Source organism: Calypte anna, chromosome 12 (assembly GCF_003957555.1).
Source record: "Calypte anna isolate BGI_N300 chromosome 12, bCalAnn1_v1.p, whole genome shotgun sequence".
NCBI classification, from domain to species: domain Eukaryota; kingdom Metazoa; phylum Chordata; class Aves; order Apodiformes; family Trochilidae; genus Calypte; species Calypte anna.
The window spans coordinates 4,269,831-4,294,299 of NC_044258.1; the positions used below are offsets into that span (position 1 = coordinate 4,269,831).

Consider the following 24,469-nt stretch of genomic DNA (forward strand, 5'->3'; position numbering starts at 1 on the left):
CCACCACGGGCAGGAACTTGGGCTAGCAGGAGACAGAGGCAGGCAACAAAGAACAAGGAACCAAAGAACAGAAAGAATGAACAGTTTGGGGAGGTAAAGAAAAGGACAAAAAAACAACTGCAGTGCCAGGACTTTGACATTTGGTAGAAGAAATCAACCTGGAATGTGAAACTGACCAACAGCAAGCCAGGACATCACATGTAGGTACACTGGAAACTCTGCAGGGGGAACTGAGGAGCAGAACACTACTACCAGGAAAGACATCTGCCAGTAAGAATTGCTGGTATGTTAATGGGAACTTGAACTTTAATCAAATTAACCATTTGACCATATGGATAAACAATACAATCCCCATGGACTGAGAACTCAAGGCTCAAGCAACGGCGCAGCTGACCTGCCCACAACAGCAGCACTGCCTGACACACAGGGGACACCGGAGAAGCAACAAAGGCAGGAAATGGAGCAGGAATAGGAGCCTTCCACTACCAGCAGGCACAAAGGGCAAACCCTCCATTAGGGCCCGGTGCAGAGAACAACCCCGGGACAATCAGTGCAGCAGCTTGTTCCAAAGGGGAAAAAATAACCCCGGGGTTTGCCACAAGTAGCTCTGCAGGGTATAGTTCTATGTGTGATGCTGGAGTGGCAGCCAGAGCACAGCAAGATTAAACCCAGGAGGAAGTTTAACATTTAGAAAAATCTATCATTGACTATGTTTGATTTTGAAAGAGGAACTTCATAAAAATAAGGAAGTGTGATTAAAAAGAATAGGGCAGCCAAAAACAATTACTTCTCTGTAAGTGATGCAGGCTGTTTAAAAATAAAAGCTCAAAGCACATGCTTGAGAATAGGAAAAGGAAGCCCAGACACTTAAGATGATGAAGAATACAGCTATTACAAGTAAGGCTGCTTGTATGTGAGGAGAACATAATCAAGCTCCTGCAGGTGAAACAAAAAAAAACCAATCAACCGAAAAGTTGGCAAGTTCAACACAAAAGCATGAGGTGTCATTTGTCAAGGCACAGAACTTAACAAATTCATCTTTAATCCCATGAAGCAGCCAGTCAGACTGCCTGCAGGGCTCAGACACAAAGTACAAAAGGAGATACATGGAAGGGGTTTGAGGTGGGGGTGTGTGAAGAGACCCCTAAGAAGAGCAAGATATTTTTACTGCTTTGTTCACAAGGGAAGAGCTACGGGGATTCCTGAGTGAGAAACTCTCAGAGTTCAGAGAATTCTCAAATGGTAATGCCCAGAGAAGAGACTGTATGTTGAACAGAAAATGAGAGGTGTAACTCATTTAACACTGCCTTAGTGCCAGGAGACTCAACAGGTGCTACAAAAGAGCTCAACTGTGAGACCTGGGGAACTACCAACCAGTGTGACTGGTCTCACAGCCAAAGTCATCAGCAGGGTCTTTGAGTGGAGATCACTGGTCCACCTCCATCCGCCAGATTGTGTGGAGCTCTGGTGACACTCTCAAAAAAGATAAAACAGAACTCAAATTAACTAAAAAAAGGTGATACGGATGAAGACAGCTCCCTCCCAAGGGATTACTGAACATGGTAGACCTGCATCTGCTTCTAGGCAAAGCCTGATGTGAAAAACTGGAGTTCAAAACACAAGCCAAAGAGAAGGACCAGAAAAGAAGAAAATGTGGGATCTAGCCATAACCATGGCTCCTCTGAACAGTGTCAGACATTAGTCTCACTGTGTGGGATGCAGGAAGGAATGAATAGTAAAAAGAACCATACAATACAGCTTTGCTTGTGTGAATGATGAGAAAGCCAAAGGAAATAATCTGCCTCAGGCAAAAACATGTCAGGCCAGAGGAGCAGCAGCACCCTGAAACACTCAGCTCTGCTTCATAAAGGATACTGTAGAGTTTTCGGTCCTTGGACTCTGACCGCATGCGGCTCAGCTGCTGCTTATGGCAGCGCAGGCTCCAGGGGTTGTAGCTGATCTTCTCAGAGCTCAGACCACTGTTCCCATCCAACATCTGGAATGGAACATCTGAATGGATGTGCAAGTCCACCCTGGGACTCTTTGCTTCCTGGATGCTGCTGGATAAAGACAGAACAAACCTGCCTGTTAAGAGTCCACACAGTCTTCAGATATCCTCCCCTTGCACATTACTCCTCCTCCAGAGGCCCACCTCACACAAAACAAACCCCCTGAACAGCAAATCCTCATCAATACCCTGGACTGTGGACCCCCACTCAAGGATCTGGTCTAACATCTCTCCTATGTTGTACTGTAATTAGCAGACTAAACAGGAGACCTGCTTCTCAGAGAGCTCTGCCTGGTGTGGGAGGGCAGAGATCTGTATTCAAAGTACCCTTGGAAGAAAACTTGGGGTTAATAACCAGGTGGACTGTGGAGTGTCTGAATTCACTCCATGCATTTTGGGTCCAAATCCAACAAACTGCCAAGGTTTACCCTGTGTCAGAAGCACTTCACATGGATGAGTTCATCCTGAATCCAGCAAAACTCCTGACACAGTTTGCAGTGCCACAGCCTGCTGACTGTATGGAAGTGCAAAATGCTCTCTATGAAGGGAGCACTAGAACTGGACAGGGAAGAGGAATTTTCCCGCATCATGTTGTCACTGGGCCTCAAAGTCTTACCTTTCAGTGCTGTCACTGGCCAGGCCAGGTTTTTCCTCCTTATGCTCAGTGCCACTGCTTGATCTGTGAAGGCTCCGACGCGAGTGCTTGCGTCGTGGCTGGTCCCTCTCTTGCATATCATCCTGCTCCAGAGCCTCATTCTCCACATAGGGATAGGCCACGAGGTTAATGTAGCCATCGCTGTCTCCCTCAAAACAGACAGATACCACACCTGCCAGAAAGAACAGCCAGGTCAGTCCTGTTCCACAGGGAGGAAATGCACAACCAGTGGAGCACAAACACTGTGCTGTGGAGCTCACAATCCAGAGCAATGAAAGGAGGTTTCAGCCTACAAGAACACAGCACAGAGAAAGAATCCCCCACACAGTGTTCTGTGTCACTACCTGAGGGAACAGTCAGCAGCAGGGGAAGCTCTGCCACCCACAGGAAATTAAGGATAAAAGCACAACTGGTAGGCTGAGGGGTGTGAATGTTTCCTTTCATTCAGACTCGCAGCAAATGTCAAACTGGAGAAAGTCAAGCACAATCTACCAAGACACTGAGTAGGACAATAGGTAAAAAATATATATATATCTAGTTCATTTGGGTGAGTATCTGTGTCATGCAGAAGCATTCCTGCTATTGACAAGGCCATCGCTGGGCAAGGTGTGTGCTTTCACTGCTGAAGTTCTCCAGCATCTCAGCTACAAAGTATGGAGCTGTGAGGCTGACACCTGCCATTCTTAGCACAAGTCAGCCAGTCTGGCAGAAAAGGGATCTGCAAGGTCCTAGTGTTCCTAGCGATAAAAACAGGAGGCCTTGGAAGCAGAACTATCTCAGCCAGGTGCAGAAAAGAAGCACCATGTGTCCTGTCCAGTTTTACCTACTGAAGGCTCCTGGAAAGCTACAGATCTTTCTCAGCACAGACTCTGAATATATCTAGCTGTTCAGTCACAGAGCAGGACTGCTGACACTTGAGTAAGGGTTGGAACTCCAAGCCTGAAAACAAGGCTATCAGCCTGTCTGCTAACTTGCAGTGACAAAAATCTTTTCTTAGCTTGCCACCAGTATCAAATAGCTGCCAGGAGTATTAGATGTCAGATGCACCAAATCAAATGGTTCATCACAAATGTGAGAAAACCTTGCACTGCTCAGTTGATGCAGGCCATCATATCACTGTCTTTCCTTTTTCCTTATCTGACAATGCTAACAAGGTTCAGAAGGCTTAACACAGTTTCAGAGCAGCTCAGGACTCCAGTGTGTCACTACATAAATGCCACGCCATGTGCTCTGGCTGCCTGGACATGCTCCTCAAAACATCTCTGTGAAAGGGCAATTTTACACTAACATCTGAGTGCTCGGGTAGGAAATATTATCTCTAATATTCCTCTCTCTCAGAACAGTAGGAACAATTCTGGGACTACCAGAAACCGTATAGAACTCTCAGATGACATGCAGCACTGGGGTGGAGGTGCATGTCCTCTGCCTTCAGGCTACCAGGAAGTATCTGACTTCAAGGAGATGGATCTCCATCTGGACCATCAGGACCATCAGCTGTTTTAAACACCTCTTCCAAGAAAAGCCTGACATTGTATCAATTTCAGTAACTACACAGGCTTCAGCTGGGATTTCTGATGGGTCACCAGAGCACCATATGGCCCTAGAGTGGCTTGAGGGTACAAGAGGACCCACCTGTTGACCATCTTTCATTCATGGTCTGCATGCAGACACAGGTAGGTAAGCTGACACTGCTTTGAGACCCTCAGGCTGCAACAAAGACCGAATGGCAAGACCCTGAACAGATGGTGGTCCCAGCTGTCCATGAAGCACTGTCCTTCCAGTGCTACCCGGTGACAATCAAGAAGAGGCAATAGGAACTATGAGTCCCCCAGAAGGCTACCTGCCAGTGTCACCATCCTGAGTAATATAGCTGAAAGGGTATCGAGCTTCAGAAGGACACAGATGAGCAGCCAACTTCCTGCCATGATACAGACACTGGAAAATTCCACTCCTTCAAAGCTGCTGGGGACAAGGCTTCACCTCAGCACTAGGAAAGCAATGCTTCCTGCTGCAGCAGCCTTCTGATACGGGTCCATAAATGAGATGGGATGAGGAAGTAACAAATTACAGGACTGGAATGTACAAATGCTCAGTAGATGATCTAACTTAATTTGCTCAAGGTCAAGGCTGTAATTGACAATAACTTGGAAGTAATTACTTCAGTTATGCATCCATAACCTTAAGGTTCAGACTGCAACATTCACAATGCTTATTCTCTGTCTAGAAAGAGGAGCACATTAAACTCTGCATGACTACAAAAAGGAAGACTTCCCTCTTTCCAACCTCTCCTACCAAACTGCTAGACTGGAAAAAAAAAAAAAAAAAAAAGAATTAGAAACAACAAATAAAATGACACCAAAAGACAGCAAGACATCAGTAGGTACAGGAAAATGATGGCTGCTTCTTCTTGAAGCACATAAGAGCAAACTGGAGGCCTCACCTTTGTACTCAGGTGTGAACTCCTTCATTTCTGGGGGCAGAGACTCATAGAAGCGCTGTTCTCTGGTGATGAGGGGCTTGCAGACAGTGTGGTCATCGTAGCGCATCATGCTGCTGTGCCCGCCCACCTGGTGAATGAAAGGCTCCAGCAGGACCCCCCGGTCTCCGGATCGAGTGGCATTCTTGCCATACTTGCCCACTTCCATGGTTTGACAAACACACATTGCGTTGGGCACCAGTTGCACTCCTGAAGCATGGGGAGAGCCACATGGGCTGGGAGGGGTAGCTCAGCAGCAGTCCGGTAGCCACAGGGGGGGGATCCCAGCAATCTGGTTCTTTACGATGATCTGAAAAAGCAAAGGAGGTTCCTGTCAGTGGGAGACCACTTGCATTATCTCCATATTTCCTAGGAAGAGGCTTTGACATTTATTTACATACATAACTTCTGTTCTTTGTTCCTATCCCAGTTGTTCCAGAACACTCCTCACCACCTCTTTTATCTTAGAGGTAAAGACTCTCTGGTTTGGAGGCAGCCTCATCTAGAGCTTCTCCATTAGAGTGACAGAAGAGAGGGAATGGAGGAGATATGAATACTTCGAGCCTCCCATATTTAAAAAATACCATTTTTTTCCTTCCGTTCATTTTATCAGTAAGGCAATACAATACAAGTAGTAAGGCAATACAAGCTACAAGACAAAACCAAGCCCACATCTGCCTATCAGTAATGGTGACAGAACAAACACAGGCAAAACAAACATTTCCAGAACTTAAATTCCACTCTTCATGCTTCTGCAACTTTAACATGCAAATAATTCTTCTGTGCCTCCTACTCTCACACTGTTCCCTCCTTTACTGACTTGCTTCTCTTCAAGCTATGACACAAAAGATTGTCAGAAAAGTCATTCTGTCACTGTGTGTATGCTGAAACAGAATACATTTCACTCAGATTCTCTCCTTCATTAGTCTTAAGCCCTCCAGGACAGCAGCTATTTCCTGATGCCTTCACAGAACTGACATGCACAACAGGCCCCTGATCTCCAGAGGTAGGCTAGAGAAACTGCTAAACCCAAAAGTGCTCTGGAAAAGACAGATGCTCTTTTAAGGTTTGTAAAGTGCCCAGTAAAGCCAGAGGATGATGGAAAAGCAAAGTCAAGACCTCCAAATTCTCTCTGAACGATTTGCCCTTCCCAGCTTAGATCATAGCTGCTCCTGAGGCTGCTGGGGAAAACATCACAGGATTTCCTCCCAGTGATGAGTTATCCAAAGGCTTTGGTACTTATGTTGACTACAGTTTCCAAATTCACCACTTTTCCAGTTTCTTAGCACAACAGCAGCCAACGGCAATAATTTATGAACTGAGGGATCCTGGAGGCCTGATCAAGGGACACAGTTCAAGCTGTTCCTCATTTGGCCACGGGATGTCTCTGCAGCTACATGACAGTGGCAGGCTGGGGGAAGTTCTGGATGAAGATGGATTCTTCTCCCTCCTCTCCATTTCAATCGCCCAAGAGATGCAGCTCAAGAGAAAGGAGGGGTAATTCTTCATAATCTGTTTAACTCAACCTAACCCAAGAGCCCCCTGCAGCAGGACAACGCTTTTCTCTCTGCCACACATTCCTGCTCACTCCCTCACAGTGGATTTTGGGACAGTATGAGTGTACGTGCATTTGAGTTGAATCATCTCTCTGATCCGATGGAAAAACACTTCCTTTTGTGGTTACATGACCACACAACAACATTCAGTGTTAAGGGGAACAATGTGAACATTTCATTGGCTTTAAACGTGGGGTTCAGAGCACAGGAGAAAAAAAGCCACCGTGTGATGGTTCCTTTCTGTAGCAATTCTTGTCAAAATATCTTTAAGTGTTCTTCGAAGTCTCCTCCTAAACTCACTCTAAGTCGTACCACAAAACCAAAACCATCATATTTCTCTTGTCCCTCTTATTTGCTTTATAACCAAGACATTTCAGCAGCTGAGGCTTGCTTAGGTCATATATGCTTTAGTTTGGTTTAATGTTAGTTAATATCCCAGCACAAGCAAGGTCCCAGTATCTGCAAAAGAACAGCACTTCGTATTTAAGACAGATGTGTTACAGACCTAAATCTCGCCTTGCTGAAGCAGCTTTGTCTTTGATTTGGTTTCTTTTATTTTGCCAATGACTAAAGCAGAGTTTTCAGTTATTCCAAACAACACAGGAGGCAAGTTTAACTTCGCTCCTTCCTGTAGTTTAAACTTTAGAGGACAAGAGAAATAAGAAATTAATCTGTGTGGTAACAGTAGCTGCCATCCTCAGAAGGCACGGATGCGATGCTCACATCTAGTCCCAGTTTTCACTGAAAGCTGATCACAAAATGTCTCAGGGTCTCAGTGCTTTAGAGAAGGGGGATAATCTAAGCACACTTGTTAGCTTCAGACAGTGATCACTTCATGGTGATCACAAACACCCAGGTACAGAATCTGCCAAGTTGAAATGGACCTGTCAGAATCAAGTTCAACTCCTGTCCCTGCATAGGACACCCCAGGAATCACACCGTGTGCTTGAGTCATCCAAATGCTTCTTGAACTCACGCAGGTTTGGTGACATCTACTTTCCTGGGGAACTCAACCACCCTCTGGGTGAAAAGCTTTTTCCTTATATCTAACCTAAACTTCCCCCAACACATCTTTCTGCCATTCCCTTGGGTGCTATCATCAGTCACCAGAGAAAAGAGGTCAGTGCCTGTTCCTTTTCCTTCCCTAGTGGGGAAGCAGTAAGCTGCAATGAGGTCTCCTCTCAGTCTCCTCCAGGCTAGACAGACCAAATGCCTTTAGCAGAGATCTGCACTGTGATAGGTGTGAGAATTACTGCAGACTGCACCATGGTGCTGATGTTCCCACTCTTTATAAAACCATCTTTTAAGGGGAAATCTGTGCACGCTTTATGACTCCACATTAAAGCTCTTTTCCAAAATGCTCTGTTAACTCACACCTCCCTTGCACATCCGTCTTTCCAGCATGGCCTTCCTGTGGCTCTAGGACTGTGGCCAGCCCTCAGGACCTGCTGAAGACGAAAGCAGATGGCCACTGATGATTCTGGAGTTGTGCCACAGGCAAGAAATAAATACTGACTTCATGGTCACTCTGACAAACACTGAACTTTCCCTTAACAACCCCAAAGCAGTTAGGAGCAAAGCACAACACAAACCACCAGTATACTAAGAAACAAGACTGCAGCATCTGCTTCTTATGATCTAGTCTTGATGGCAAAGAGCAGAAGCAACTACCATCTGTGCTGAAAAGTATGGTGCTTTCTAGTCACACTTGATTGGGTGACCCATCTTCTACAGAAGAAAATATAGTTCAAGAAAAAAATTCTCCCACTGTGCTGCAAGATCAGTTTCCCAGCACAAAAGCTGACCCAGAGGCCTGAGACATGTCTGTCTAGACAGCAGAAAATGGAGGTGACCCCTGGGATCTGGGCAGAGTACGTAACTCTGCAAGAACCTGCAGCAACATTTAAGAAGTAACCAGAAACATTTGGCCAGCGTGGTATCCAGGAAGTTACAAACCTTTTGAGCATACTTGAGTACCTCACTTTGAATGATGAGCTTCCCTCTGCATCTTTTCCAGTGCTTCCAGTATTACCAAATACAGCCCTTTCTGGACATGCTGCCCTTGCCAAGGCAAGCATGGCTCTTCAGACTGAGGGCAGATAGTGGAATACAATCCTTATGCATGCATCAAAAGCAAAACAAGTTTTAGGGAAAGCTGCTGAAGAATGCTAACTGAGAAAAAGAACACCAGCAGTGAGGGTGGTAGAGAATTGCTATGAAAAAGGCCAGAAAAGGACAATACCAATACTAGATGTGCTCTCCATCCCATGACATGAGCTGAACAAGGGCACACTTTCTTTACCAACACTTTTCCTGCCTCAACAATACACGAGCAGCTGAAGTGCACACAAGGGAAGAGACTGATCTAATTTAAGATAGAGCATGAGTGAACCTACAGAGAAGACCACAAAAAAAAGCTTGTACTGTGAGTCCCTAGGCACCCCTGGTGGTTTTGTCTCCTAGGGATCTGAAGGATGATTTTTTTGTGCCATGCACGTATCACTTCTGCCAGTGAGACCAAGAATTTTCTTCTCTTCCCTAAGAAAGGAGCAGAACCTAGCCTTTCCAGCTGTTTCTGAAGAGAGAGCCGAAATATGCGCTTTTAACTATGACTGGAGTGCTTTAACTACTCATTAAAACCTCCACCTATATCTGGGGTTAAAGAAGACTTTTTTCTTAGAGGCTAATGTAGAAGGAACCACAGAGACCCTTCTGCTGTCACCTACACGTAAAGCAAAGACTGCTTTCAAGGGGGGCTGAGGTACCCAACTCCTTGCTAGGGATCTGGACCCAGAGCACAGACACTGCCTGTTTTCTCACACTGGCACACTAGAGGTAAATCTTTTAAAATTATTATTATTACTAAATGCTAAGCCTCAGCACACAACAGTGTCTTGTGAAGGTCTATCATGTTGGCAGCACACAGGAGCAGGTGCTCTGCAACATTTTGTGAACATCTGCCATGAGCAGTCTGCAAGTGAGGGTAACCAAAGCCAGGGCTCAAACAGCCTCTTCCAGCTTGTATTCCTGTTTGGCTCAGTGCTGGAAAAGCTGGCACTACTGTGAACATCAGGCTGGAGAGCAGGAGAGGACTGCATGGAACAGGAGTGATATAGGCTGATTTAATTCCCTTGCTGCTCTTTTCTCCAGGCTTCCCCTTCTCCACTGGAGAAATGCAGTGCATTGGCAGGAGGGCACAGGCTGCCCTACCAGTGTCACTGCACTGGGGAGGCTGGAGGAAGGTCCCACCCTGTTTAGGTCATCACCACTCTTTCCTTTCCAGGAGGCAGGAAGGATGAGTACTGAATCCTGCTGCACCTCACCACAAATATACCCTACCTCGGCAGCAAAGGGCACCTTCCTTCTCTGTTCAGAAGCACTGGCTTCAGTCCAGAGTTTCCATAGCAGCAAGACCTGATCAAATACGTACATTAACAAAAGGCTGTTTTATCAGTGCTGGCCTAGATTTTCTTCCAAGCTTGTGCCGAGGAGAGCATGGCCATCCAATATCCGCTTTGCATTTTATAGGCAGGAGAATATCACACGTGCTTCCTAGAGAAGAGCTTAGAGGTGATCAGTGCTTGTGAGTCCTCATTGCTTAGCTTTCTGTGCACTTCTGGCTTCTCTTCATCTCATTTACAAAGAGGAAAAAACATCTCAGCTGGATACAGGTTATTTTTAAGCTATTCCAACACAAATGCTGCCGTTCAGCGTGGCTTTCAGATCCAACAGTCAGAGACAGTTAGAAAGGAACTCACTTTCAACAGTCACAAACCACAAGGAAGCCACCAAGAGCCCTTTCTTGTGAAGAGACTCACAGCAGAAAATTCACCAGCAGAAAACTGTACTTCTTGCATCCACAGGGAAAAAACGGAAAAAATGCACACCAAACCCACCAAGGAGGTTGGGCTCAGTGACTAACTTGGAAAGAATTTGTAACTCAACTTCTAGACTAAGTAAGCAGAGGGAACAATTTCATGTCCTGCCTAAAAATCCTGTGTCTGAAGTTTTCACTAATGCTATTAATAAAGAATATCTGCTCTTCAGTCAGACTACGGCCTCCTCCCTACCAGTGAGGCTTAAATAAACCAGCCACATCCCTAAGGAAATCCTGAAGGACTGCAGAGTCATCCAGGTAACTCCACCCAAATACGTCCCCAGGAGAGACAATGGAACAACTGTGCTGAGTTCAGCATGAGGAGGATGGCATTCAGAAAGGGTGCACTTTCATCTCAGCTGTGGGTACCAAAATCTACAACCTCAACAGCATCAGAAGGTGGGACAGATGAGCAGGTAAATGCATCACATTAATCTTGCTGACACTTAAGAGAGTGACTCAGTGCTGGTGGTGCTTGTGCTGAACCAGAGGACCAACACACTGCACAGAAAGCCAATGCTGGCAGAGAAAAGGAAGCTGTGACTTTGTGGTTAAGGTGCACAGAGCTCTGGCAGAGGGAGAGCACTGGGGAGGACTGCTGGGTGCCAGTGGCACAGTCCCAAATGGACAAGAGCTCACAGCAATCAGGTGAGGGGCAAAGTCACAGGTTTGTGCCACAACAGAGGCAAACAATACAATGAGCACCTCCTAAGTCAGTTCTTACCTCATCTCCTGGTTACAAATGCCCCATAAATCCTTGGAAATGTCAAGGTCAGAGCCAAGGAAGTCAGTTTGGCCTTGTCACTTACAGAGTAACTGGTGGCCCCCAAGGTGGAAGCATGCTGTTGTTACACTTGTGCAAGCATCTTTGGAGCTTGAGCTCCCACTCACCTCCACAGAATTGACAAGTAGAAAGGGTTGTACACCTTAGGCTGGTGTCCCTCAGGCTTCTAGCCAGTACCTGGAAGACTGGTGGGAAGATGGGACAAGATCTTCCCAGCTTGCGTGAGAGCAAGACAAAACCTCCAGCAAAAGCACCAAAATTCCAGAAAAGGGAAGAAATTTTGCAGCAATAAAATCAGCTTTCAGGCTTGAAAGGGCAGTTGACAGAAATGGAAAGAAACAGTCAATGTGCTGCACCTTACACCCACCACACACAGAAAGCAAAGCATGGAGGCCAAAGTGAAGATAAAACAGGAAAATGTCAGCTCTGAGGCAAGAGCAAGAGCACAAGCATAATGAACTCTCAGACCATATGTGGGCTGAAGAGGTGTTTTCTGTCTCTTTGCCCTCTGCTATCTTATAAGGAACCCTCAGATGAGGAAAAAGAGAAAAAAAAAAAAAAAACCACCAAACCAAAACCTACCCAGAAAAACAAAATACACAGTCTATTTGAAATTAAAAGTCAGGCAAAAGTTACATCTACCTGCACTTTGTAATTTTTCCCTGGTTTTGGAATGTGTAAAAACATTAGAAGAAGAGAACGTGGGTGAACAGCTAGGCCTCCAGCTCAGTCCAGGTATATGACAAGTCAATGACCATTCATCAAAAGCATGGTCTGCACAAGGAAGATGTGCATGTTGGTGCTTTGTTCATCCACCACATTCTCTATCGTTTGCTGAAACAGATTTTGGGGCAGGAAATAACTGCTTCTCTTGGTTGCTCTTTAAAGTGAATGACAATGAATCCAACCCCGTCCAAATGCCTGGCTTTAAGGAAAACAAACCTCACACGACTATATTCAGATTTCTTTTGGCACTGATGGAGCCAAATCACTTTATAACTCTTCCTCCAGTTATCTCTTCAGTCCATGGTTACACAGCAATCCTTTGACGGCTGCACCAGCATGAGCAGCACTCAACCCACTCAACTGTGCTGGTACAACTGTTTGCAGCGTCACCAGGAATCAAATTAGGGAACTGATCACAGTTAAAAATAAACCAGCACTTTGCTTTGTTTTTTCTAAGGATTACTTTTCAACCCAGCTCAGATCCCCAAACTATTGTACAGCTGTACAAACAGTTGTATCAGCACAAGGTGCCTGGATTGCTGATGGTTATCCTCCTGCCCAAAGCCAACGTTTGCAATTCCAGCTCACCTCTTATTTCATGGCTGCTGTGGAACAGGATCACTTACTGAACTGAACACGTAGGGTACTTCAGTGCTGCAGCTCACAACGGCACAGAGGGTCTCTTTAATGAGACAAAGTGAGGTCACACTGATGGGTACCTTACAAGTAAGGCATGGCTACAGAGCTCCCTTGAGCTGTTGCTTGTCCTAAATTATATATCATTTTTGCAGTCTGCATGCTGAAATAAATATAAAATCATGACTAACAAAGTCAGTGATGCGAGCGAACAGCTTTGGGCCAAGTTCTGAAGCAAAACTCTCTTAGAAATTGCATAACCATTAACTATCTTGGTAATCTTCCATTTAAAAAACTCAAGCCTACACGATGTGCAGATTCCCACTGATATTGAAGACTGTCATTCAAAAAGAGGGGAATCTTTCCACAGCTTTGGCAACTCTTCAGTTGCAGTTGAATTTTAACATGGAAATACAAAAAGATGGAAAACCAAAGTAAGCACTAAGCAATGGTGAAAAGCTAGCATGCTTTAGAAGTGACCATGAGAGAATCAGACTGAAGGTTCTTTTCCTAAATTATCAGCTCTAACACTGTTTGAAACAAAACCGACCAAAAATACTTCCTATTTGATGGCTGCCTGGCAACCTGCTCAAAAGGATCTGGTTCTCAGTTCTCTGCTTTCAGCTGTGACAGGTACCTACGTCAGACACACACCAGTATGCAAGGCCTCCTTGCTGAAAACAAGGCACAAAAAATTGAAAAACCATCAAGATTTGACTCCTGGACCAGGCATGTTAATGAAACACCTTCAGGAAATAAGATTTCTACAGTTTCTCTTGTGTCTGCTCTTGAAGGGAAGACTCAGAGCCTTTAAGCTGTTCAGGAAACTTGTTTTGTAGATGTCATCAAACCAATTCATGAGGACACAGAAAACTAGCAAAAATCAGTATTTGGCAAGTCTTACCCTTTGCTCTTTAACATGCATCTCAGGGTATAGCTCCATGACAGCTTAAATGAAATGTAAGTCAGCGCTTCTGAAATCCATCGTCCCTCCTGAGTCAGCACTGGCACTCGCTTGATCCTGCTCAGAAACTAGCCTGGCAAAAAAGCTTACCCGGAAAAAAAAAAGGTTGTTTTTGCCAATGTGGCTTCCTGGACTGGTTTAGTGCCAGTGCCCAATGAAAGTAAAAGGGGAGAACCATCCAGCAGGGCAAGGGCAAGCAGAAAAGCAGCAGTGCCAATTTCATTCAGGTTCAATTGCCCTGTGACCATGTGCTCAGAAAACAGTCTCACCCTGACTTTAAAGAGACGTGAGATTCTGCCCCCAGCAAAGAGATTGCTCAACTTTTTCATCTCTCTCCTGATGGTTTCTTTATACCAGCATCAGCACTCCTGCAGACAAGAAGATTAAGTACCTGACCTGGTAGGAAACTGAAACAGCAACTTATAAAACAAAAAGCTCTTAGTTTTCAGGAAATCATGTTCCTAACAGATCTGACCATGTTGTTCAACAGTTCCCCAGCATCAAAAGAAGGAAGAAGGTGGGAACTAAAGGCGAGGTGCCCTGTGACTAAAGGCGAGGAAAGGTTAAGCTTAACTTCAAGTGACTGCAAAGCTACAGTCTTACTCAACACAGACAAAATATCACAACAGGACTATGCAGCATTCAAGCAAAACAACTTCTGTACAAAAGATTTAAACTGTCCATTAAAAAAAACAAAAAAACCCAGAAGATCCAATTCTTCATGTTTTAATTTTCCACAACATACCACTAATACTTAAAATACCCTTATTTCCTCAAAACTAAATCTTTAATTTATTTGTTAGCAGCATTATTTTCAGAGCAAAAGAGCTACTAAAATATATAGGGAAGAGTGAGAAACAGCCTGTTGTGATTAACTAGGGCATGACAAACTGTAGCAACATGTGCAAGCAGTACTGGGGAGCAAACCCAGGAGGAACAGTGACAACATTATACAAACAACATTGATTCATGAACAACAAAGAATTCTTAGAAACTGCTGCCTGAGTTACATCCAAGGCTCTCTTTACCTTGGTTAAACTATTAAGAAAGTCACTTCAGAAAACTGACAGCTTCTGCTCAAGCAAAGTTTTCTGGAAACAAGCACTGATCCATCTAATGGGCTTTATGGAGGAAACACCCCAACAATTCCTGTGAAATGCTCTGTCAACAAACTGGTTTCAGCAGTAATGCCCATAACTTAAATTCAGGTACCACTCAGAGTAGTTGTCCATCAATATACCAGAACTCCCTGAGTGCCTTCATCCACATAAATGTGTAAGCTTCACCAGGTATGTTGCAGTGACACTAGAAGTGACCTGAAGCTGGAATTACTGATTTGTCCCCTGCCTCATCATGAGAGAGGTCTTATGCCATGACACCTCTGAAAGCTGCTTGTATGTAGCCCGCACCTGCTGGAGACCAAACACTTCAACATTTGCTCTGCACTGCCATACCTCATTGCTAGTGACACCACAGAGTGTTCTCAGACAAATTTTAGTTGTTCATAGGGTACATTTCATTACTTTAGCCTCACACCCATTTCCTTGTAGTAAGTATCTGTTTTAGCTCGCACTTGTCACTGCCTGTAACACCTGACTCAGGACACAGCACTGATTAGATAAAGGATTCCTGGAAGACCTAGTTTTGCCTGAGAGATGCAGCAAATTCAATTTCTATTTGCCACCTTGCTGCTACCTGGAGGACAGTACACTCAAAAAACAGCCTGGGCTACTTCTGAACACAATTCACTCTTCCAAAACTCAAAGTTAAAGCTGTGGCTGCTTCTTGAAGAAGCAGCAAGTTTCCAGCACCACTGTATTTGGACAATCTTGCAAAAACAGAAGGTCTTTTCAAACAAAACAGGATGTGCATGAGCAAATGCTACATCTCTGTTTCAACAAACCAGAAGCAAAAAGTTTATCTCAATACAATTTTGACTGATGACAATTAGTCACTCACATAGGAAGCATTTATCTTTAACATGCTAACCGATTTTAAACCATTAAGAAAGATCAGTACAACTATCACTTACAATTGGATTTCTCACAACTCTCCAACAGTAGTAAAATATAGGCAGGATAAAGTCAGGCAAAGGTAAAACTGATAAAGCTGCAGAGTGCCAAGCAGAAGCACCATGGTCCCATTTAGATCAAAGCATGCTCTGAGTGTCTCAGGAGCAACAGACTGGTGTCTGTACAGCATAAGACTTCATAATGCTGTCACATCAGACCATCAACCCATACACACACTGTCTTCTGGCAGGTAGTCTCTGTTTGTGCAAATTTGAGGCAGAAAAAATTTTTACAGAAGTCAGGACTTGCAGGATCCATCTAGATCTATTTTCCACTGCTGTGAGATGAAATATGAAAAGGGAGAGAAGCTGATCACAAAGAGGCAGCAGAGCTTTGGACTGCGACTGTTTCTCACCCTAAAAAAGGTGACCTCCCAAAGCCTCTCTGACTTGCCTCTTCTTTAAGAGGATTATGAATCCTACCTTTGGGAGACTGCTACTCAGCTACTGGCCAACTGATACTACACATTAATACTGTGTCTTCCTTCTTAACAGCACAGAAATATTAGAATTTATAAGGTCACTTGAAAGATGAGGACTTCAAAGGGAACTTGTAATTCAAGCAGGGAAAGCCACAGCCAGTGGCTCTTGGTGGGACCCTGCTCTGTGGCTGCCACACGCCCAGCTGCAGGTCTGCTGAGTGCTTTCCTGCTCAAATCCCAGTGCAGTTATTCACACATGCAGGCCACTGACTTCCCTCAGAAGTAGAGATTTCATCAAGGAGCAGCGCGAAACCGGAGATCATCATATGCTAAAAAAATTAAGGCAAGTCTAGTGAATGGGTTTCACAGCTCACACCCAGACTGTCCCAAAGGAAAGAGAAAATTCTCAGCAAGCACGAAGCCCAGGAGCATTTTCAAGAAGCAAGGAGCAGCAATGCACTGTGAGAACACACTGGCATCTCACATGGAAATCCAACGAGCAGACAGCAGCAAATTAAATTGCATACATCTTGGGTTTTCACAGACACCGGGAACACAAAGATTTGTGGACAATTTCCCCCTTATTCTTTTGCGTTTTACGCCTCCCAACAAGCCACCATTTTGACATTTCTGAATGGACTCTGAAACAAGTCTTCTATGATCCCCAGACAAGTGTTACCATTTCCCTTGCTACTTAATAGCACAGAAGTGAAACAATGTATGCTGACACACAGGTGAGCATCAGCAGTTCTTCCTTCAAAGTGATCAAAGTTAAAATGAATTACAAATTCCACAGTTACGAAACCTGTGAGGTCTGGACATGAAGATAAATCTCGACAGGTATGAACAAGTTGGCAGCAAGGATACAGAATCTCTGCGGATGGAGATTTAGGATGAGATTTTACATACAAGCTAACTCCAACGGACACAGTTCTGATTTGGGGTGAGCGGTAAAACATTCTCGGAACATAAAAAAAAAACCAAAAACCAACCAACCAAAAAAAAAAAAAAAACCAACGTAGCTAACACAACAGAAGATCTCAGAAACATCTGTAAGAGCACTCCACCCTTTTGGCTGTTTCAGACTACACAGCACAATAGGCAAGTAAAGCCAAGAGTTCAGAGATTTAAACAATACTGTTATGAAGCTACAGGGTTAACCACAGAAGCACATAAGCCACAAGGACCTAAATCCATGAAGAATTATTACAAAAGCTGTAAATGCAGAGAAGCTCAAATTACATTCCTTAAGTAGTTTTTGTAAAGCAAGAAGTATCTACAGCTTTACAAGAGGCCACTAACTGAAAGACAAACATAATGCTTGGATTTTTAATCTCTTCTTAACTTTTGAATTATGATGCTTTTAAAACAGAAAAAACCATCTTTGATTAAAATTATCAGTTGGTGCAGATAATTGATTTCCACAGGAAAATCCACTATTAAGACTAAACAGAATTTCTAATTGCTATTTTTAATTCTGCAGTGTCAAAAAACCTCAAGACAAATGGTATGTTAGACCATTAACCTCTGCTCATAACTGGCACCTTAATTTAGCACACTACCACACTAGATAACTTAAACTGAATTCTTAATGCTAAAACCCACTGCTGGCTGCAGGAAGGCAGTAACATCAATAATGGAAAGGGGAAAAAAATCCAAAGCAAAAAAGAAATACATTGAATTTTTCAATTACAGTTCCTTAGGCAGACACAGATATACCTGAGCTTGCTCACTACTAAAGAAATAGTGTTCATTCCAGATTGATTAGCCCAAAAAGATTATCAGATGCTCCTTAGTATTTTAGGAAAGCTGAAGAGAAATCAAAGAACACAGTAGATCTGGACTGACCGAAAACCTCCAGCTCACTTTTTATATCAGAAAGCAGGTCAAACCTGAAGAGGCTGCTGAAAAAGAAATTACTTCACATTTTGAGTGACTGTTTTTTCTTCTTTACAAGCCATCCTCTTCAATACTGTCTTCCATCCATTCTTATCACCCTGTAGCAAAGAAGGATGTTCAGGAATAAAACAAAGACTGATGAAGAGCCTACTTTCAGAAGCTATCATACTGCTGTGTGTAAAGAGCTGCTTTGTGAATCACCAGTTCATCCTCCTCTAACTCCATTTACTCTTCAGAATTCCCTGATGTGCTTGAATTCATAATCCACCCATCCTGACCGTAGTGTTCCAACTTGCATACAAAAATATTGTGGGAAACAGCATCAAAACACTCAGTAAGCTTAAGGAAAATGGCCTCTAGTGCTCTTCCTCATCCACAAATCCAATTATTTTGCCTTAGAAGACAATGAAGGGGATCACACACAACTTACTTTTGGTAAATCCATACTGACTCTTCCCAGAAAGGTGTACCAAAGGGATCTGAACCACCACTGTCACCAGGACTAAAGTGAGGCCGAGCAGCCTGCAGGTCCCTGAACTACTCTTCAGGCCTATTTTGAAAACAATGACAATATTTGCCATTGTCAAGTGATTGGAGAAATCCCAGCACTTCTGTAACTGTTCAAAGATGACCAAGACACAGCCAGTTCAGCACCTTTGGGTACAGCCCACCAGAAGCCATGGACTCAGACAGATCAAATTCTCCCAAGTCCATCCCTGACTCTCTTTTCATTTGTTTCCAGTTCCTGTGTCCTCTTTGAGCTCTGCCTCTAAACACAGGGGCTCAGGAGACCTTACCACTGAAGATTTCAGCATAAAAAGCACTTGAAAACCCAAAGCAAGTCTGTGCCAACCATCACTCATTCACCCACCTCATGCAATAGTCTTTGTTTAGCTTTTTACTGCTGATGCAGAGGTACAATTCACCTTGTAATTATCAGGGGTGTTGTAATAAGCACTGTCCTGAGAGAAAGTAGCTGTTTCCACAATCCAAAGACAGAAACGCAGACTCGCATAGCTGAGTTTGTTCTGTCTGTATTCCAGGTTGTCAAAGAAACCACATGTCTCTTTGCAGGATGTAAAACCAACTTGCTTGAGAGTTGCATGACCCCATTTCTAAAACACTTGGCTAAAAAGCCTCCCTTCTCACTGTCAGCCAGGATGAGAAATTTAGCAAAGGGAAGACAGCTCTGTAAAGAGCAAACCTAGGCCCTCCTGAAAATCCCTGAGTGTTTCATGAAGAAGCTTCTTTTCAGCACTGATCAAGAGGAAAAATCTAGATGATGGAATAAGGAATGAAGATTTTTCCCCAGGCAGGGTAAAAACTAGGCAGACTGCTCTAGGTACAGAAAAGGAAATCTTCATGATGACCCCATATTCTCATGTTTTTTTCATGCATAATATCTCATTGTATCAGATGAGGGGAAATGGCAGAAAAAACTGGAAGCTGTTGAAATGTTCCCCAAGAGAAAGGAGAACCAAAGGATTCAAGATTCTTGCAGCCCAGGTCCTTGCTGCAGGCTCCTGGCACTGAGCAGCCATCTCCTTGTGCCACGCTCACACTGCCAAGGGGATGGCAGTGCCTGCTGTGTCTGAAAGCTACGCACGGAAGCATAGCACAAGGAAACAAAAGTACATTTTATCAGATTCCAGAACTTGCAAGTCTCCCCTGCCCCCTTCTGGGAACACACTGGATTTGAAAACTTCAATATCCATTTCCAGTGATAAAATTGTTTACTTGGGCAAATAACCAAAAACCAGAAAGAACTTCTGCCTCTAGCAGGAATCCCTTCAGCAAAGACATGGATATTAATAAGCACATCTCCTTCAGCAGCAGAGGCAGACTCAAACTGTATTTTCCTTACCCATACACTGACACAAACTCATGCCTGCCAGAAAGTGGCCTGACAGTTCACTACAGCTGAACTGTTAGGATTAAGCCAATTAATTTCTCAGGTCATTTCTCAGATGAGCAGCACAAACTCTGTCCTTTACCCCAGTAACTCTGCTACTCACTTCCCCAAAAATTTAAAAAAAAAAAAAATAAAGAAAATGCAGCAACTAGAGCAAAACTTGCATGCTATGCATTAAATGTTCATAAACCCTCTCTGAAAGTTATGGAAACCACATTCTACTAAGCTGCCAACCAAGACTTTAAGAGTCCCTTTGCAGTGACTTGTCACCCCATGTATCCATCTTGAGAACTTAAGTACAAAAGGTAAAACTTCTACTGCTTGCCTCTTCCTCCCACTGCTAACAAGGAAAACACTGTGCTACTCCTTTGCATTTCATAATGTTTAAATAAAAAAAATAAAAAAAAAAAAAAAGAAAGAAAATGGAAGGGGCTGCACTTTACTCTTCACCTCCAGGGTGCAGTCCTGCAATACTCTGCTCTACTCAGAAAATGTCAGCAGGTATTCAAACACTTTTCCTTTGTCTCTGCTTTTCCTGTGGGCTACTGAGGAGGAAAGCAAAGCCAAAACCCCAGGAACCACTCCCAGCTGTGACAAGGGGAAGGGAATTTCCCAAGGAATAAAGCAGGGCTACTGTTAAGCAGCCACTGAGGATCTGTGAAGAGAAGTGTTTCCCATTTAGAAGAGACTGACCCCACCACAGAGATCCAGGAACTCTATCCAAAGAGAACACTGTCAGCAACAATATGTTCTGTGCTCTCCTCTCCCCTTGCAAAGTCAGTTGGTAAGGAGCAGATGCTGGCTCCAGTACTCAGGAAGCACCACAAATGTTTTGTTTCCTAGGAATTAGGACAACATCTAGATTTAAACCTATCAAGTCTGGGAGTTATACATCAAAGCCTAACACAAACTTGCCATGAAGAGCCATCACAAACAAGATAATGGCACCCTTAAGGCATTCCAAACCCAGCATTTAATTTGGTTTGCTCCAAGCTCACTGTAAAGCAACTTTACAACTGCTCTGATATGCTGTGGGCTGTGACACCCCTCTGATCCATCTCCTCCTCCGATCTATACATTGCCCTTTTTCTGAGATGAGAATTAATTATAAAGAAACGAACAGTGTCAGATAAAAAGTTTCTAAGCACTTGGCTCTCTTAAAAGAACTGAGGACTACAGGACCTCTGCCTTCAAGAAATCTGTAGCAATTCTCATTCAGTAAAACTTTTGCTGTTAGAAAGAGAACAAGCTTAAGCTCCAAACAGACATCAGTACTACACCCATCTTCTCACTCATGGCCAGTAACAAACATAAGCTTATCCACAGTGTGGGTCTTACCTCTGCTTCAGCACCACTACACCACACCTGAGTAGCATCCCAACCTGAGGAAGTTCTGCCAAAACTGCAGGTGCTACACAAACAGCAGTTCTGGACTAAAGTAAGATTAATGCTGTGACTTTATTACACTGTCTGTGTAAGCTCCACCTACCCCACCATGCAAAGCAAGGCAGCAGCAGAAGCTTCACAGGCATATGCCATGTGGAACCTCACCACCCAAGGGGACTTTAATCTCAAATACACAGGTAGAGATAGACCAAGGCATTTCATCAGTCAGAAGCAATTTTTAGAGTAAACAGAGGGGCACATGCAGATGAATTTTCTCTTTCTCTGTCTTACTGTAAAGCTCAACAAACATTTTGCTTCAGTTACACTTGTCTTTTCCTACATGGGAAAGGTGACATCACTCACATTTGGCAGGCCCCAAATGGCACTATGTGGTTTTACTGGATGGCCCAGCTTTTGTCTGAACACCATTAAAACATTAAAAGCCAGGAGAATTCAGCAATTCTTAGATCTCACCACTGACGTTTAACAGGTCAGCAAAGTGCTCAGTTGATTAGGTTAAGAGATTCTGTAGATAATCATGAGGTCAATATCTGAGGCCATCTAAATGGAAAAGAAAAAAACCTAGAGATTAGCTACTGGTTTTGGTGGTTACACTGAATGCTTCAATGACCTCAATCAAACCATTCAGTCCTGATGTACTTCAGCCATCAGTAAACAGCATTTGTGAGGGGCAGCAAGATAGTCAAGTGAATTATCTCTATGTTGTTTTGAAAAGACTGCAGTTTGGTGACCATTTTATTGTCCATTTCCCGCCCTGCACTCCATTTCAACCCACTCTTACCTGATAACTAATTTTTCAAGATTTTAACAACAGATGTCTAAGCCCATCAATATTTTAACTGAGTTTGTTAATACAAACTTAAATTAGGACACCTCTTTCAAGTGAATGAGATGCTGTGTTTGGCTGAAGAGCCAAAGGACAATCTAGGAGCACTTCAGTTCCACAAAGACTTAAGGGCATAAAAGCAATTTTATCCAAACAAATACCCTGGTAAACAAATTTTTGTGCCAAAAGCTACGTGGTGGTTTCTTCTGCTAAAGTATTTCTGAGACACTGACACTAAACAAAATCTGGGGCTTTCTTAAGCATCTGAAAAAGTCAGAGAAGACAGAGAAATCCAAGGCAGTCAGAGGTACAGTACTCCCGATTACATTAATGCCCAGGACACAGCTGAATTTACTGTATTAGAAAAGGGAACTGCAGGTTGCCCTGCAATGCTGAGCTGACACCCGTTCTGGAATAAAGACAGCAAGGTTTGTAGGGCTAGGCTAAATCTTGTACTAGTTTAGTAGTATCCTCTAGTTACTAGAACCTGCCCTTGGCTCCTCCTGCAACCCCTTCTATTTTTACACTGCTGATGAAAAAAACAAATTCATCTGGGAAAGGCATACTGTAAAGCCATACTTCTGTATCTAACCCTCATTCCTTGGAAAAAGTGCTGACAGCTCACTTGATAGTCACAATGACAAAATAAGCACTCACATCACTGTCTACCTTTCCCAGGAAAACCAGTGTAATTTTTAAAGTGTGGTTTTACCCTGTAACTGTATCTACATTAAGGGATTCCACTGGCAGAGCTACACATGCTGATTAATGCAGCTGTCCCAAGCATTTGTAGCAGAAATGACCTTATAAGCACGTCCACAGGGAGTTAAAGCCACATAATCACGTTGCAAATCCACGCCTCCTTGTTGGTATCAGTTTAATTTTCCTAAGCAGATGACCCTTACAGGTACCAGGCAAGAGAACATGAGTTGCAAATTCCCAACTTGACAGTTCTTCACTGTGACTTCTTCCAAGAGAAAGTAACAAATGAAGGTGCATTCTCATATACAATACATTCTCTTGTATAGTCAACTAAGGAAAGACACAAACAAACAAAAAGCACAGAGAGAAGAGAAAGAGAAAAATTAGTGACTTGCTAGAAAAAACAAAAACAAAAACAACACCTCACCAATTCAGTGCGGGAGCTGCAGGGAAGGAAACCATGCCATGGAAATCCAGGGATAAAGCAAAACATTTTGATGTTCTGAATAGAAAACAAATTAAAAGTTTTTACCATAAACACATCACGGACAAAGACCATGCACTAAAGTTAGTAAAAAATTTAAGTAAAATGTATGATTCATTATCTGATGGCCCTCACAGCTAAGGTAGCAGATTTTGTCTGAAAGCAGCTACAACTGTGAAGAGAATTTCACACAGGGATACTCTCACATCCCTGTGACATAAAAAAAAATCCAATATTGCAAAACATACTTGACACACAACTCAGGGTCATGGAAGTGATTTTGATCTGGGTCTTTTGTTATCCTGTTAGTCTTTTGGGGATAGGCAAAATCTGCAAGACTCTCAATCACTCATACTGAAAATCTCAAAGCTGTTAAAATACCTTTGGGGCTTTTTTTACAGCTTGCAGTATGTCCTGGAAGAAAAAAGGGCAAAGAATTAACTGAGATGCCCCCAACCAGTTGAGTGAAAATGAAAGGCAACCTGAACCTGAGGCTATCTTCTCAGAAGATATATGAATTGGATGGCTAGTCACAGCTTCCAGCTTGGCAAGATGCTCTGTGTTTTGAAGGGCAAAAAACCTAACCAAACAACCTTGGCATTTAAAAATGGCTACAAGATCATTTTACCTACCAGGAATCAGCACTGCCATCTTTGGTGCTTTATTCTAGCATATCTCATGCTTCCAAGGGATCCAATGTAACTTTGGCTTTGCAAAAAGGAATGTCCAAGGAGAAAAGAGCTCCTAGATGCCAAAGCAGCAGACCCTGAGCATGATTCATCCTACTGTACTTCTGATGCTCTTCCAAGGTCAAGGAACCTTTAATATTCAAAATCTCTCATTATTACTCTCCTTATATACTGACATTGGGTAGCAAGGCTCTTGAAATACTCCACCATACTGGCTGATTCTGTTCTGAACATTCAAAACAAGAAACTCCTTTTCAAATGAAGTGAGAAATCAGACAAACAAAGCCTATATTTAACTTCCTATTCACTGCAGCAGTCACAAACAAGTTCTTGTAAACACTCTACAGGTCACAAATTTCCAGTATCTTATCTAAA

General features: G+C 43.4%; 1 protein-coding gene across 9 annotated transcripts in view; it reads right to left on the minus strand.

Moving 5' to 3' along the window:
- IP6K1 (inositol hexakisphosphate kinase 1) overlaps positions 1-24,469 on the minus strand; it is a 36,519-nt gene that overhangs the window by 3,655 nt on the left and 8,395 nt on the right. For 7 of the 9 annotated variants that reach the window (XM_030458573.1, XM_030458574.1, XM_030458572.1 and 4 more), the window contains 3 exons: positions 5,104-5,449; positions 2,625-2,835; positions 1,876-2,060 (listed from right to left, as the gene is read on the minus strand). In XM_030458573.1, the coding sequence (XP_030314433.1) occupies positions 1,876-2,060; positions 2,625-2,835; positions 5,104-5,326 (619 nt within the window). In that variant the 5' untranslated portion in view covers positions 5,327-5,449. Of the gene's footprint in view, positions 1-1,875; positions 2,061-2,624; positions 2,836-5,103; positions 5,450-23,022; positions 23,226-24,469 lie in introns of those variants that run through there. The other 2 variants (XM_008498946.2, XM_030458577.1) reach the window with 2 other exon arrangements.